The 15,860-nt window shown below is 39.2% G+C and overlaps 1 protein-coding gene across 2 annotated transcripts in view; it reads left to right on the top strand.

The window, feature by feature from the left end:
- Positions 1-15,860, top strand: part of ccdc85cb (coiled-coil domain containing 85C, b) — a 67,716-nt gene that overhangs the window by 27,987 nt on the left and 23,869 nt on the right. For both annotated transcript variants that reach the window (XM_048206316.1, XM_048206317.1), the window contains exon 2: positions 9,969-10,048. In XM_048206316.1, the coding sequence (XP_048062273.1) occupies positions 9,969-10,048 (80 nt within the window). The remainder of the gene's footprint in view (positions 1-9,968; positions 10,049-15,860) is intronic.

The raw sequence follows: 15,860 nt of genomic DNA, 5'->3' as shown, positions 1-15,860 counted from the left end.
TTCCCTCTCTTTAATTCAAGTTTCATTGTCTGCTGTGCTGTAGTTTTCTAACAGAATGAGGTCAGACAGTATGGAATGAATTATTTTAGAGACTGTTTCTGCTTGGACTGCCACATCTTGCAGCAATTGATCCAGCAACCTCTTGCACACACCCATTTAAAGCTTTCACTTGGAGTTTTTCCTTCTAGATTTCTCTTTCTGTTTCTCTCCTTCAAGACTCACAGAGTCATTCAAAAACACACACTTTTTGATTTGTATTTAAAACACATGCTCGCACGCAGTAGGCAGTGCCCACAGTGTGTTGCAACAGATGTTCAAAGGAAACTGAACGCCAGCGTTCTTGTAAACTCATCAGAGTGTTTCCAAGAAGTCGGAATTAATCGCAGTTCTCTCTGAACAAATCCTGCTACATTTGTGGGATTCGGGTGTGACTGCAGTTGGAAGGGACTGCTTGTGATGTCATGAAGACAGCTTAACATTTGCTGCCCATGCGGCCTATCCTGAAGATTCCCCTGTGAGCCTTGTACTGCAGTGGTGGCTATGGAAGTGGGTCATGGCATTGCTGATGCGATTGGAAGCGACAAAGCGAGAGGGACAGACTTGCTACCCCACCCCCACATGCTCATCCACGTCGTGCCGCCACACATAAACACATCCATGTCAGTTCACTGAGCTAACATGGACAAAATTGCTGATCAGCATGTTAGATTTATTTGACTATGATGTGCAGTGTTAGCCCTTAATACGTTTGGAGTAGAATATCTGGAGTCCCTGAGTTTGTAAACCAAACTACAATACAAGGCCTACATTGTGTGCAATTTTTTACCATATAAATTGCAACAATTATCACCAAAACAGTACAAACACAAAAATGACTTTAAAAAAAAAAAACAATTATTGTGAAGATTTAGAAGCAGCAGAATAGTTTTAGTCAGAATTGTTGAATTTATGACAGATTTTATATATGAAATATAAATATGAAAAATACTCTCATAACTTGGAATGTTACATTTACAGATAAGTATCCACCTTAATTTGCAACATAGAGGTAAACTATTTGATGTGAATGTGCGAGACTTCCAATTCATTTGCCTCCATAGGTAAATAACTAAAATAATAACAGTGCTGTAAATATTTTGCTCTACAAACCAGTGTGTGATTATGATAGTACAACCCGAATTCCGTAAATGTTGGGACGTTTTTTAAATTTGAATAAAATGAAAACTAAAAGACTTTCAAATCACATGAGCAATATTTTATTCACAATATAACACAGATAACATAACAAATGTTTAAAGGGAGAAATTTTATACTTTTATCCACTAAATGAGCTCATTTCAAATTTGATGCCTGCTACAGGTCTCAAAAAAGTTGGCACGGGGGCAACAAATGGCTGAAAAAGCAAGAAATTTTGAAAAGATTCAGCTGGGAGAACATCTAGCAACTAATTAAGTTAATTGATATCAAGTCTGTAACATGATTTGCTATAAAAGGGATGTCTTAGAGAGGCAGAGTCTCTCAGAATTAAAGATGGGCAGAGGCTCTCCAATCTGTGAAAGAATGCGTAAAAAGGTTGTGGAATACTTTAAAAACAATGTTCCTCAACGTCAAATTGCAAAGGCTTTGCAAATCTCATCATCAAAAGATTCAGAGAAACTGGAGAAATCTCTGTGCGTAAGGGACAAGGCCGAAGACCTTTATTGGATGCCCATGGTCTTTGGACCCTCAGACCACACTGCATCACTCATCGGCATGATTATGTCAATGACATTACTAAATGGGCCCAGGAATACTTCCAGAAACCACTGTCGGTAAACACAATCCGCCGTGCCATCTGCAGATGCCAACTAAAGCTCTATCATGCAAAAAGGAAGCCATATGTGAGCATGGTCCAGAAGCACCATTGTGTCCTGTGGGCCAAAGCTCATTTAAAATGGACCGTTTCAAAGTGGAAAAGTGTTCTATGGTCAGACGAGTCCAAATTTGACATTCTTGTTGGAAATCATGGACGCCGTGTCCTCCGGGCTAAAGAGGAAGGAGACGTTCCAGCATGTTATCAGCATTCAGTTCAAAAGCCAGCATCATTGATGGTATGGGGGTGCATAAGTGCATACGGTATAGGCAGCTTGCTTGTTTTGGAAGGCACTATGAAGGCTGAAAGGTATATAAAGGATTTAGAGCAACATATGCTCCCCTCCAGTCTATTTCAGGGAAGGCCTTGTGTCTTTCAGCAGGACAATGCAAAACCACATACTGCAGCTATTACAACAGCATGGCTTCATTGTAGAAGAGTCCGGGTGCTGAATTGGCCTGCCTGCAGTCCAGATCTTTCACCTATAGAGAACATTTGGCACATTATTAAACGAAAAATACATCAAAGACGACCATGAACTCTTCAGCAGCTGGAAAACTTTATCAGGCAAGAATGGGACCAAATTTCAACACCAAAACTCCAGAAACTCATAACCTTGATGCCCAGACGTCTTCAAACTGTTTTGAAAAGAAGAGGAGATGCTACACCATGGTGAACATGCCCTGTCCCAACTTTTTTGAGACCTGTAGCAGGCATCAAAATCTCATTTTGTGCATAAAATTGTAAAATTTCTCAGTTTAATCATTTTGTTATGTTATCTATGTTCTATTGTGAATAAAATATTGGCTCATGTGATTAGAAAGTCTTTTAGGGCCTGTTTCACTTCATGCATTTTCTCTGATCGGATAGCTATTCGCATATAACGCATTCGAGACAGATTTAAATCCGATCGCTCAAACCACTTTAGGAGGTGGCCTGGGACGCATTCCAGTCAAAACTGAACAGGTCTAAATGCATCTGGTTGTTGAAACCAAACCACATATGTAAATTTAACTCCTCCCAAAAATACTAAAAAATAAATGTGTGAGAGCGTGTTATAGGCTAAATAACATGTTACAGTCAGATATGACAGCGCTACTGCAGCACGCATCGCCGCATTAGAGTAGCTGAGTATCTATTCAGCAAGACAACGTGCAAACTGCCACAAATTAAAATGAAAGTAAGTCGCAGGCGCTCAAAACACAATCATCTTCATTAAAAGTAATGAGACTAAATGATCTTACCAGTGCTGTTGCCGCGCTCTCTCCTATTGCCGTCTTTGATTTTTAAATTAGCTGATGATCAATAAAATGCAGCTCATATTTGTTGCTTTTGGTGATGTGAGCTCCATGAAATCTGCAAATAGCGTGGGAATTGAAGATCGGATTTATATCCATTTTGCGGAGACACATTTATGTGGCCAAGTGTAAATGCAATCGTTTTTATAAATCAGATAGCTATCCGATCAGAGAAAACGCATGAAGTGACCAGGTGTAAACAGGCCGTTAGTTTTCATTTTATTTAAATTTAAAAAACGTCTCAACATTTCCCAGAATTCATTAGTTAACATTAGTTACCATTAAAATAATATGATAACAAATACCAGTTTGCAATATCAAGCATGGTGGTCTGTTTTTGTACATAACTGGAAGCAAATGACACTTAAAGCATTGCGCATTCAAACTACAAATTTCTGTTCTTCTCTTATGTTAAAAATAAGGTGGATATAACAGTAAAATTTAAGTTATGCACTGGCATATAAACTATTTAAAATGGTTTTAAATTAAAAAATGTATGAAAATAATGAAAATTATCTTCATTATCAGTTTTGATCAGTTCTTTTGTGTGCTGTGGCATGGAGAGAGATGTCATGTTATTGTAAAGAAAAATAAAGTGGAAAAATAGTGGCCACAGAGCCCTTGAGTCGCATTAAACATCACTTGAAGTCTGACTTAACACCTGACATGACAACTTGGTTACAAATGTGATTTTTATAGATTATAGCAATTAGTTGTTGCAGCCCTATTATAGATTGCATTATACAATATAATGTACAAAACTGCACTGTGAGTATAATAGTTTGGAATACTGAATAATACAAGCACTGGATGTTACCTTGAATCAGGTCCAGTAGAATTTGGGAAGACATAACATTGAGAGTTATTTAATATTCGTTGTCTTTTGAGTTTTATAGCAAAAGTTCAGTTATGATGTCCTCACACCAACAGCTGTGATGACAATATTTGAGGCTGTGTATGCTGACAAGAGTGTTTAGCCCCCTTTAATGATAAAAACAGAATGTTTAGAACTGCTTTTGGGTAGTGGAGTCATATTTCTGATAAATGGTTCTGGTTGGAATGGTTTTTGGTTGTGGGTGGATCTTTTCACTAGGATGCTGGTCCAGGGGTTTTGTGGATCGGAGTTGATTCTTAATCGGCTTGGCCCATGCTCATAGTTCAGTCAGCCAGATGAATTTAGATTAGAGTGTCACTAGGGATTTGCAGCCGCCCAGCACTGCCTCACTGTCCACTGCTGAGGGTTTCACTCAGACATGGCTGTGGGTTTAGCTTCTAGGCTAATAACTAATGCCACCCATCTTCTCCACCCTGCCAACACAGTCATGTCTTATTTAAGCATACAAAATGACTGTTTTATTACAGAGCAAACATGACCAATATTATTGTGTGGCACTTTTTTTTTTTTACATTTTCACAAAAACTGAACATAAGTGCATGAATTAAATTATTTAAAAAATTAATTAATAAATAAATAAATGGATTTCAGTGCACATAAACACGTTTTGTCTTTTCTTCCTCAATAAGGAACTTTTGGCTGTGACAATTTCCCAGTCAGCACATGTATTTTACTTCTTGGATGGCCAAATGAAACAAACTGCATGCCTTAAAAAGTTTTTAAAAAGTTAGTGAAAGTATGTGGTTTATTCCTGCTCACCATAGTAATTGGTAAACTCAAGAAGGTCGTAAAGTAAGGTCTTTGCCCAGTTGGTCAATAAGACCAAATTTTAAATTGCAGAGTAATATATTTTACAAACAGGAAATATGTTATGGGAGTGTAAAGTCTAGTTTCATTTAGTTAGTGGGCCCCCTCATCTGAGGGGTGGGACAATGCGCCTAGTTGTTTCCATGAATTAGTTCAAATGGTCGTTTTCAATGAATCTATAACTATAATTTAACGATTTGTTTGCTTCATGACTCAAAAATGTTTCCTGAAGTCGCTGTGTTTTTTCACTTAAATGTTTTTGTTGAAAATATATTTAGGTAAATATTGATGTTTATCACTGTGTTTTATATGAGGTCATATAAATAAAAATATTAAAGGGGATCTCTTAATCCCCTTTTTACAAGATGTAAAATAAGTCTCTGATGTCCCCAGTGTGTGTGTGTGTGTGTGTGTGTGTGTGTGTGTGTGTGTGTGTGTGTGTGTGTGTGTGTGTGTGTGTGTGTGTGTCAAAATACCCCACAGATCATTTTTTATAGCATGTTAAAATTGTCACTTTTTGGGGGCGAGCAAAAACGCACAGTTTAAATGCAAATGAGCTGCAGCTTCAAGATGCTATATTATGTTTATTTCGTATATATATCTGATTAAACTCATATAGGATGCCACTGTGTATTAGTCGTTATATTTGATTTTTAAATAAGTAATTTAATAAATGATCAATCACATCAACTCATTTTACAATCCTACTAGCCATTTATTTAGATTAACCCTTGCTGTGTTGAAAACCCTATCACACTCGTGGTGGTCAAAAATGACCGGTCTGCAAAAAATTGCTTATAAATCTTTCGTTATGCTACCTTATCACCAAATATTGGATTCAATCTTTTTGTCAGCTTGTTTTCTTTCAATTAGGACAGATTTTTTTTTTTTTTTTTTTTTTTTTGTTTTTTGGAAGTGATCGATCATAGGCCTTATTTATCTGAGCTTATGTACCTCAGTTTTTGAGTGAAAAAAAGTGTTTTTTTGTGGATAATTTTGTCAATTTTGCACAAAATATGGAAAAGAATTGCACCGTTTACCACACTAGTCTGCTTGATGTTTAATATGAAATTTGTTATGAAATGGTTTTATTTTGTTTTTATTTATTACAAATTGGCACAAAATCACACTTGTCAAAAATGACCTGTCTGCAGAAAAATAACTTATAAATCACTTGTTACACTTTTTTTATTACCAAATATTGGATTCAATCTTTTTGTCAACTTGTTTTCTTTAAATTGGGACATTTTTGTATTCATTTTTGAAACTGATTAATCGTAGGCCTCATTGATCTGAGCCTCACTATTTGCGGGATCTCTGTGCATTTTTGTATTAATTTTTGACCAATATAAGCTCAGATCAATGAGGCCTATGATCAGTCAGTTTCAAAAATAAACACAAAACCTAATTTAAAGAAAACAAGTTGACAAAAAGACTGAATCCAATATTTGGTGATTAAAATAGAATAACAAGTGATTTATAAGCTATTTTTGTAGGCCAGTCATTTTTGACCGGGAACTGTCATGATCTCCAGTTGGAGTACCCTGGTTGGCCACCAGAGGGCACTCTAGCACGGACTACTTCTCACCAGTTTTCACTTAATTTCCCATAATTCACCTCTTGGACTTATTAGCCTCATGTCATTGCACTCAGGTGTTTTGTGTTTGCTCATTAGTTCTGTCTATTTAGTCTCAGTGTTTTTTGCCTTTGTTTGTGGTTCGTTGTTTTCTGTTTCATGCACTTCGTTTCTGGTTTCTGTTTTTGTGGACTGTTTATGCCTTGGATTTACCTCATTAAACTGCACATGGATCTTATCATCTTGTGTCTGTGCATTCCGTGACAGAACGAACCACCAATAAAGATCCAGCAGCATGAGGACTATTCTGTCAGACACTTGCAGGGAGCGTGTGGCACTGCTTGGGGCAGTGATGGCTCTACGCCAGGAGGGAGAAGAGGTAGGATGCTTCGCCAAGGTCTTTTGGACGATGGCGGTGGGGCTGAGGTACAACGATGCGGCGCTGAAGGATGTTTTTAATTGTTGCCTTGATGATCCTCTACCTCAGTGTGAGATGGAAGGGCTACAGGACTTGGATTTCTGGAGATTCGCCGCCTATCTCCGCCATCGGATAGAATGGGCCTCACCAAGTCAACCAGGCAGTGTGCATGCTCCAGACCATGAATCCGTCTCTGAAGTCACAGGGGAGGTGGGCACTGAGCCTCAGCTTCACCCCGGTAAAGGGAGGAGGAGGAGAAGGAAGAAGGTTTCCTTCAGACTTCAAGGCCCGGAGGCCGCTCCAGCCAGTGAGTCCATTTCTGAGCCCGCTCCAGTCAGTGAGTCCACTCCAGAGCTCGCTTTAGTCAGTGAGTCCAGTCCAGAGCCCACTGAGTCCACTCCAGAGCCCGCTCCAGCCAGGGAGTCCACTCCAGAGCCCGCTCCAGCCAGGGAGTCCACTCCAGAGCCCGCTCCAGCCAGGGAGTCCACTCCAGAGCCCGCTCCAGCCAGGGAGTCCACTCCAGAGCCCGCTCCAGCCAGGGAGTCCACTCCAGAGCCCGCTCCAGCCAGGGAGTCCACTCCAGTTCTGCATGCTCTCCCTATCAGTCCGGTGATGGCCAAGAGGATTCTTTTCACGTTTAATGTTTTGGCGGTCTGCCCGCTCTCCCTGATATGGCCACGGAGGCCGTCACCGAGCTGCCCGCTCTCCCTGATATGGCCACGGAGCACCCTTGGTCAGCCCTGCCGCCGCCGCCCAGATCTTCTGCCCTGCCGCCGCCATCCAAGCCTTCTGCCCTGCCCCCGCCACCGAAGCGCCTTGCCCTGCCGGCGCCACCTGAGCAGTCCGAGCCTGCTGCCGTCCCAGAGCTGCCCGCTCTTCCCGATATGGCCACGGAGCCCGCTGCACATGGATCTTATCTCGTGTCTGTGCATTCCGTGACAGAAACGCCACAAATGTGATTTTATGCCTTTTTTAATAAATAAAAAAACAAAATAAAAACATTTCAAAACACATTTCCTGCTTAAACATTAAAGCACACTAGTGTGATAAACAACACAATTTCTTTTATATATTTTCTGTAAAATTGACAAAACTATCCACCAAAAAAAAACACTTTTTTTCATTCAAAAACTGAGGTGCTTACTCTCAGATAAATGAGGCCTACGATTAATTAGATGCAAAAAGAAATACAAAACCAGTCCTAAATGAAAGAAAACAAGCTGACAAAAAGATTGAATCCAACATTTGGTGATAAGGTAGCATAATGAGAGATTTATAAGCAATTTTTTGTAAGCCGGTTATTTTTGACTGGGAACACCACAAGTGTGACAAGGTGAAAAACCTTCCCCAAAAAAGTACGAAAATTATCAAAAAAAAAAAAAAAGAAAGTAGTTATACCCTGTGTGAACAAAGTCACAAAGTTTCAGTCCAATGCGATAACATTAACTAGTATTTTCAGGAAAAAGAAAATCTTCTTCGGGTCAAAATGACCCGAACCCTTATTCATTTAGTGATGAACATGCTTTTTTGAGCAGCATTTGCACACCCTGTCATGCTGTTGACTATATGCCACTGCAGTAGACGCATATTGCAGTATTAAGGCTAATGATTAATCAATTAATTGTTTGTTCATTTAAACGACGATCGATCATGGGAATTTCTGTAAATTGACATCCCTAGTATTTAGCATCATCTACTTGTGATCTGATTGACCAAAACACAACTTAATACCATATGTAAACAATGGCTTGACAAATGACACCCTTTATAGGCATTAGGACATTAACTACTGCTGCTGTTATTGCTGCTGCAGGACTTGGTACTGCCAGTCCATATACAACATGCTGCTGTGAGCATGTAAGACATGCTTCTGCTGTACAAAATAGCATACATGAATTACCCATAGTAGATCTATACAGGTGGAGCTGGGGAAGGTGGAGGGTTTTTAAAAGCACGCTGCACTGCTACAGGAAATGCTGGCCAAGTATTTGAAGGTTGAGCAGCGAGCTCACTTTGCTACTGATACAGCAGGATCCAATCAGCAGGGCCCTACAGAGAACAATGTGATTGCAAGCAGATTGAGTTAGGGACGTATCAGCCTGCGCCACCTAGAGTTTCATGACAGAACTTTGTATTTATCATTCACTTAATCTAAACCCAGTAACCTGCAACCTTATAATTCAATATTACATTGCATTATTATTTTTTTGTTGTTGTTTTTTAGTAACTTGCATGTTACAAGGTCTGTGATGAAGTGTATAATATTCTAAACTTTTATAAAAAATATTTTAAAAAGTGTATAAAATTATAAAAAATTACTATAAACCCATGATGCCAGCCCAGAAATTGAAAGAGCGGTATTACTCATTTATTGCTTGCTTCCAATGCCACTGGCTCTGTACAGACCACATCAAACCATGAATAATGCTTTTGGTCATTTGAATAAACCATGAATAATGCTTTTGGTCATTTGAATTCTTTGACACAGTGTACAGAGAAAATAATCTCAGCTGTATTGCCAGAAGGGAGGCTAATTTTAGGCTTAAAGCACTGTGGGATTAAATTAAAAACACATATGCATAAGAAATTAAGTAGGCTGAATCAATTCAAAACAAACCCCCAAAATAGATCAAGGGTGTATTCTCAAGTCTTTAATTAAACTAAAATTTCACCTTTATAGTTAGTGTTTAAGCAGTTTGAAAACTATCAAAGGTATGTGATTTTTGGGCAGAAATGACTTCAAAATGCTTCACCTGATGTGCTAATTAGTGTTTGTGACTTTGATTCAGTGAATCTTTTGATTAAAGTACCCAAAAAGGCTTGATAAGATTTTTTCATTGATTTGTTTAGCGACCATTTCTTTCGTTGTTGAATGCGATTGACACTTATGCCGAACTCAAGAAATTAACAATTGTTGGTCAGCAGATTCTTGTAGAGTGTGTTTGTTCAGGGGGTCCAACCAATGAAATGTTCCTTTTACAGTAAGTTCACAGCAAAAATTGATTCATGTAAATGATTCTTTCACAACAGAAAAACCACTAGTTACACTAATACTGTAGTTTTTTTTTTTTTCTTTACATTAGGATTTTAATTTCTCTTTCCCTTTTTTTTTTGTCTTACAGATGCATCCTCAAACTACATTCGCCAGCTGGAAACCAAGGTCCGGATTCTAGAGGACAATAACAACAAACTGCTTTCACAAGTAAGGACTGAGTTAACAACATTCTTTCTTTCAATAGCACTTGAATATATGAGTGTCTAGACCTAGATTTGCCATCGGGTTGCCAACCTTAGTGGTGGCAGTTTGGGGTTACGAAAGAGGCAGACAATCTTTAATTCATGGTGGGTCAAACTGTTAAATTGGCACACAGCATCCCCTCCGGCAGGAAGAAGGAGCGGCTTACCGTCACGCTGGGATTGTGTGGGCATCTCTGAGCGTCTGTGGCCTCAATTTAACCTCTCTTGTGGAAAATGAGTGGGTTTTACCAACCGAAAGAGCATCTAAAGTTCACCTATTTATCCTGAGGGTACCGCAATCAACCTATTTATCACCAAGTGTCACAGATGTATTCCTCAACTATAATACAGACATGTACAACAAAACACTTTCCGTGAACCCATCTAACAGAAGAGCTTTACAGCCCACTCTCCTCTGCACTTGAATAGAATTTTGCTAGTTCTTTCACCTCAAGCTTGTGTAGGTAGGAATAAGATGTGCATATTTAGAGAAGTGAGGGGCAATTAAATTTTCAGCTTCACAGAGGTACTGTTGAAAAGAAGCCACCATGTTCCTATTTATAAGCTCACTGTACTTGCAGATAATGGGATAGTTCACCCAAAAATCAAAAGATGAATTGTACTTTGATGACTGTACAGGATAGGGCTGCTACTACTGTAACAATTGTTTTGATTATCAATTAACCTGTTGACTATTTCTTCAATTAATCAATTAATCAGATAAAAGGATTGCTGTATTTTATTGTTGTAAATTGTTGTTCTCCTCTTAAGCAATGAGCAAAATTGATGTATTAATGTAGGGTATGGAATATATTATGTCCACCAAAAAAAAAACTTTAAAATATAAACATTACATTATACAGTGGGTAAGGAAAGTATTCAGACCCCCTTAAATTTTTCACTCTTTGTTATATTGCAGCCATTTACTAAAATCAATTAAGTTCATTTTTTTTCCTCATTAATGTACACACAGCACCCCATATTGACAGAAAAACACAGAATTGTTGACATTTTTGCAGATTTATTAAAAAAGAAAAACTGAAATATCACATGGTCCTAAGTATTCAGACCCTTTGCTCAGTATTTAGTAGAAGCACCGTTTTGATCTAATACAGCCATGAGTCTTTTTGGGAAAGATGCAACAAGTTTTTCACACCTGGATTTGGGGATCCTCTGCCATTCCTCCTTGCAGATCCTCTCCAGTTCTGTCAGGTTGGATGGTAAACGTTGGTGGACAGCAATTTTTAGGTCTCTCCAGAGATGCTCAATTGGGTTTAAGCCAGGGCTCTGGCTGGGCCATTCAAGAACAGTCACGGAGTTGTTGTGAAGCCACTCCTTCATTATTTTAGCTGTGTGCTTAGGGTCATTGTCTTGTTGGAAGGTAAACCTTCGGCCCAGTCTGAGGTCCTGAGCACTCTGGAGAAGGTTTTCGTCCAGGATATCCCTGTACTTGGCCGCATTCATCTTTCCCTCGATTGCAACCAGTCGTCCTGTCCCTGCAGCTGAAAAACACCCCCACAGCATGATGCTGCCACCACCATGCTTCACTGTTGGGACTGTATTGGACAGGTGATGAGCAGTGCCTGGTTTTCTCCACACATACCGCTTAGAATTAAAGCCAAAAAGTTCTATCTTGGTCTCATCAGACCAGAGAATCTTATTTCTCACCATCTTGGAGTCCTTCAGGTGTTTTTTAGCAAACTCGTACTGAGGAGAGGCTTCCGTCGGGCCACTCTGCCATAAAGCCCCGACTGGTGGAGGGCTGCAGTGATGGTTGACTTTCTACATCTTTCTCCCATCTCCCGACTGCATCTCTGGAGCTCAGCCACAGTGATCTTTGGGTTCTTCTTTACCTCTCTCACCAAGGCTCTTCTCCCACGATAGCTCAGTGTGGCTGGACGGCCAGGTCTAGGAAGGGTTCTGGTCATCCCAAACGTCTTCCATTTAAGGATTATGGAGGCCACTGTGCTCTTAGGAACCTTAAGTGCAGCAGAAATTTTTTTGTAACCTTGGCCAGATCTGTGCCTTGCCACAATTCTGTCTCTGAGCTCTTCAGGCAGTTCCTTTGACCTCATGATTCTCATTTGCTCTGACATGCACTGTGAGCTGTAAGGTCTTATAAAGACACATGTGTGGCTTTCCTAATCATGTCCAATCAGTATAATCAAACACAGCTGGACTCAAATGAAGGTGTAGAACCATCTCAAGGATGATCAGAAGAAATGGACAGCACCTGAGTTAAATATATGAGTGTCACAGCAAAGGGACTGAATACTTAGGACCATGTGATATTTCAGTTTTTCTTTTTTAATAAATCTGCAAAAATGTCAACCATTCTGTGTTTTTCTGTCAATATGGGGTGCTGTGTGTACATTAATGAGGAAAAAAAATGAACTTAAATGATTTTAGCAAATGGCTGCAATATAACAAAGAGTGAAAAATTTAAGGGGGTCTGAATACTTTCCGTACCCACTGTAAATCGAAAATCAACTGTTTGTTTACAGACACAAACATATGTATGTACATATATTATGTCCACCAAAAAAAAGCTTTAAAATATAAACATTACATTATAAATCGAAAATCAACTGTTTGTTTACAGACACAAACATATGTATGTACGTGTGTGTGTGTGTGTGTGTATATATAATATATGTGTGTATATATATATATATATATATATATATATATATAGTGAATTATTATTATTATTATTATTATTATTACCATTTAAAGTAAATCATTACTATGATGAAAAGCTGAATTTTCAGCATCATTACTGCAGTGTTCAGTGTCACATGATACTTCAGAAATCATTCTAATATGCTGATTTGCTGCTCAAGAAACATTTCTTGTGTTGAAAACAGTTGTGGTGCTTCATATTTTTGTGTAACCGTGATACACAACCATTCAAAAGTTTGAAGTATGTACAATTTTAAAAAAGAAATGAATACTTTTATACAGCATCAGCTTGTAAATGTCTTTAGTGACACTAAAGACATTTATAATGTTAAAAAGATTTCTATTTCAAATATATGCTGTTTTATTGAACTTTCTATTCATCTTCTGAGTCTTCTGAAAAAATGTATCACGGTTTAAGCAGCAAAAACTAATATTAACCAGCAAAAACTATTTTCAGCATTGATAATAATAAGATAGTAATAATAATAATAATAATAATAATAAAAATAATAATAATAATAATAAAGCGTTATTAATAATTGAGCATATTAGAATGATTTCTGAAGGATCATGTGACACTGAAGACTGGAGTAATGATGCTGAAAATTCAGCTTTGCATCACAGGAATAAATTACATAAATAGAAAATGGTTATTTTAAATTGTAATAATATTTTACAGTATTACTATTTTACTGTGTTTTTGATCAGATAAGTGCAGCCTTGGTGAGGATAAGAGACTTATATCAGAAACATTAAAAAATCTTAATCATTCCAAACTTTAGAATGGTAGTGTACATACTCTGTAGACTGTAATTTATTTTTGGTTTGAAAATAAGGGATTCTATTATAATGCCATTGCAGTAATTGTATCATTGTGGAATTTCAATGAAATATATATATATATATATTATTTTATTTTTTTTTGTCCAAAGAATGAATATTTAATTTACAAATTCTCTGATGCACTCCGCTCAACCACATCCACTCAAATAGGCCTATGTTGCTTTTAGATATCAACTTTGACATCAATGATATCAGAACATCAATATGTCTCACGAAAGCTTGGAAAATGGTGCACTAGTCATATCGACTACTTTTGACTTCCCAGGTCTGCCCTTTCATTTTCATATGTACAGCCAGACCTTTCTTTAGCATTTCTCCTTTTGTGTTCCATGGATGAAAGAAAGTCATATATTCGGAATGACATGGTGGTGCAAAAGTGATGACAGAATTTTCATTTCTGGGTGAATTATTCCTTCAGTCTCCAGTGAGAATGAAAACACTGTGTGGGCACTGAAAATACTGACTACAAAGCAGTTCTTATGAAGGCCTTTGTAGGTAGCATTCATCACAGTATTCATAGAAACAAAGCCGAGAGTGTTAGCATGGCCAAGGGCTTGAAAGAGTCCTTGGATCTGCAATAATTCTCTCTTTTAATCATATATCCTCATTACGTTTTCATTGCCAGCCCCCCTCTGTCTGGCAGTGGATGTGGGTATATCAGACAGCAGTACGCTTAAATTGTTGCGCCTTTTCGAGGCAAAGCTATTTGAATCTCTCTGAACATGTGGAGCATAGTGCTTTGAATGTCTGAAAGCATTTTATCCTCAGGATGGAAAGCACTTTGTAAGACTATGATTAAAATGCAAGAGAGTAACTTTCTCCCTCTGGTCAAATGAGAGAAAACGGTTTGCGTCTCATCGCTGCAGTCCTCTGAGAATGAGTGAATTCACTTGAAGCATGATTAATTCAGAGGAGAGCTCAATCCTTCAGAGAACACTGTCCTGAGCGCACATGAACTGAGCTGAACTCTTGATTTCCCAGGATGCCTAGACTAAGCTTTTCCTAAAAGCCATTTCATCTGTTGTGATAGATGACACTTTGGTTTGTAACTTATGTGTGACCCTGAGATTGAAAGGTCTGTTGTCATGGAAAGGCCCGATATATCTTTATTTTGCTGACAAATGACACATGTGTGTCCTGGCAGAAACTGGTCAGTGGTCACACACCTCATCATATAAATTATACCTGATTTTGCAGTTTAGTTTTTGGAAATGCTTCAACTATTACTATGTGCACTGGTGCAGCAGTGCATTTGAAATGAAATTGTTGTTTTGTAATATTTGCATTTATTCAGCATTTCCTGTCATTTTGATTAGCAGTCAATGAAATTTACAACATTAAATTAATGCGAGCTGCAAAACAGAACACACAGAAAATTTCTAATTGTATGTGTAACCCCTCCTGTTTGAACTGCCCACTCTAAGCGGGACTCGAACCCGGGTCCATCGGCATGGGAGTCGGGCGCTCTAACAAGGAGGCTAAAGACTGCAGTCTCTAGACCACCGCTTGAGTTCAGGGGCGTGAGGTTTACATGCACAGCTTTTACTGGCCTACGACAGTTACACTCACCCCCCTAAATTTCACTCCCATCCGGGTCACGGCACCAATGTAACCCCTCCTGTTCGATCTGCCCACTCTAAGCGGGACTTGAACTCGGGTCCACCGGCATGGGAGTCGGGTGCTCTAACAAGGAGGCTAAAGACCGCAGTCTCTAGACCACCGCTTGAGTTCAGGGACGTGAGGTTTACATGCACAGCTTTTACTGGCCTACGACAGTTACACTCACCCCTAAACCTCACTTCCATCCGGGTCACGGCACCAATGTAACCCCTCCTGTTCGAACTGCCCACTCTAAGTGGGACTTGAACCCGGGTCTGCCAGCATGGGAGTCGGGCGCTCTAACTAGGAGGCTAAAGACTGTAGTCTCTTGACCACCGCTTGAGTTCAGGGGAGTGAGGTTTACATGCACAGCTTTTACTGGCCTACGACAGTTACACTCACCCCCCTAAATTTCACTCCCATCCGGGTCACGGCACCAATGCAACCCTTCCTGTTCGAACTGCCCACTCTGAGCGGGACTTGAACTCGGGTCCGCCGGCATGGGAGTCGGGTGCTCTAACAAGGAGGCTAAAGACCGCAGTCTCTAGACCACCGCTTGAGTTCAGGGGAGTGAGGTTTACATGCACAGCTTTTACTGGCCTACGACAGTTACACTCACCCCCCTAAATTTCACTCCCATCCGGGTCACGGCA

The sequence above is a fragment of the Megalobrama amblycephala genome, linkage group LG11, assembly GCF_018812025.1.
Source record: "Megalobrama amblycephala isolate DHTTF-2021 linkage group LG11, ASM1881202v1, whole genome shotgun sequence".
NCBI lineage: Eukaryota > Metazoa > Chordata > Actinopteri > Cypriniformes > Xenocyprididae > Megalobrama > Megalobrama amblycephala.
The sequence above is the reverse complement of the archived record's forward strand: the minus strand, read 5'-3'. Positions and strand labels throughout refer to the sequence as shown.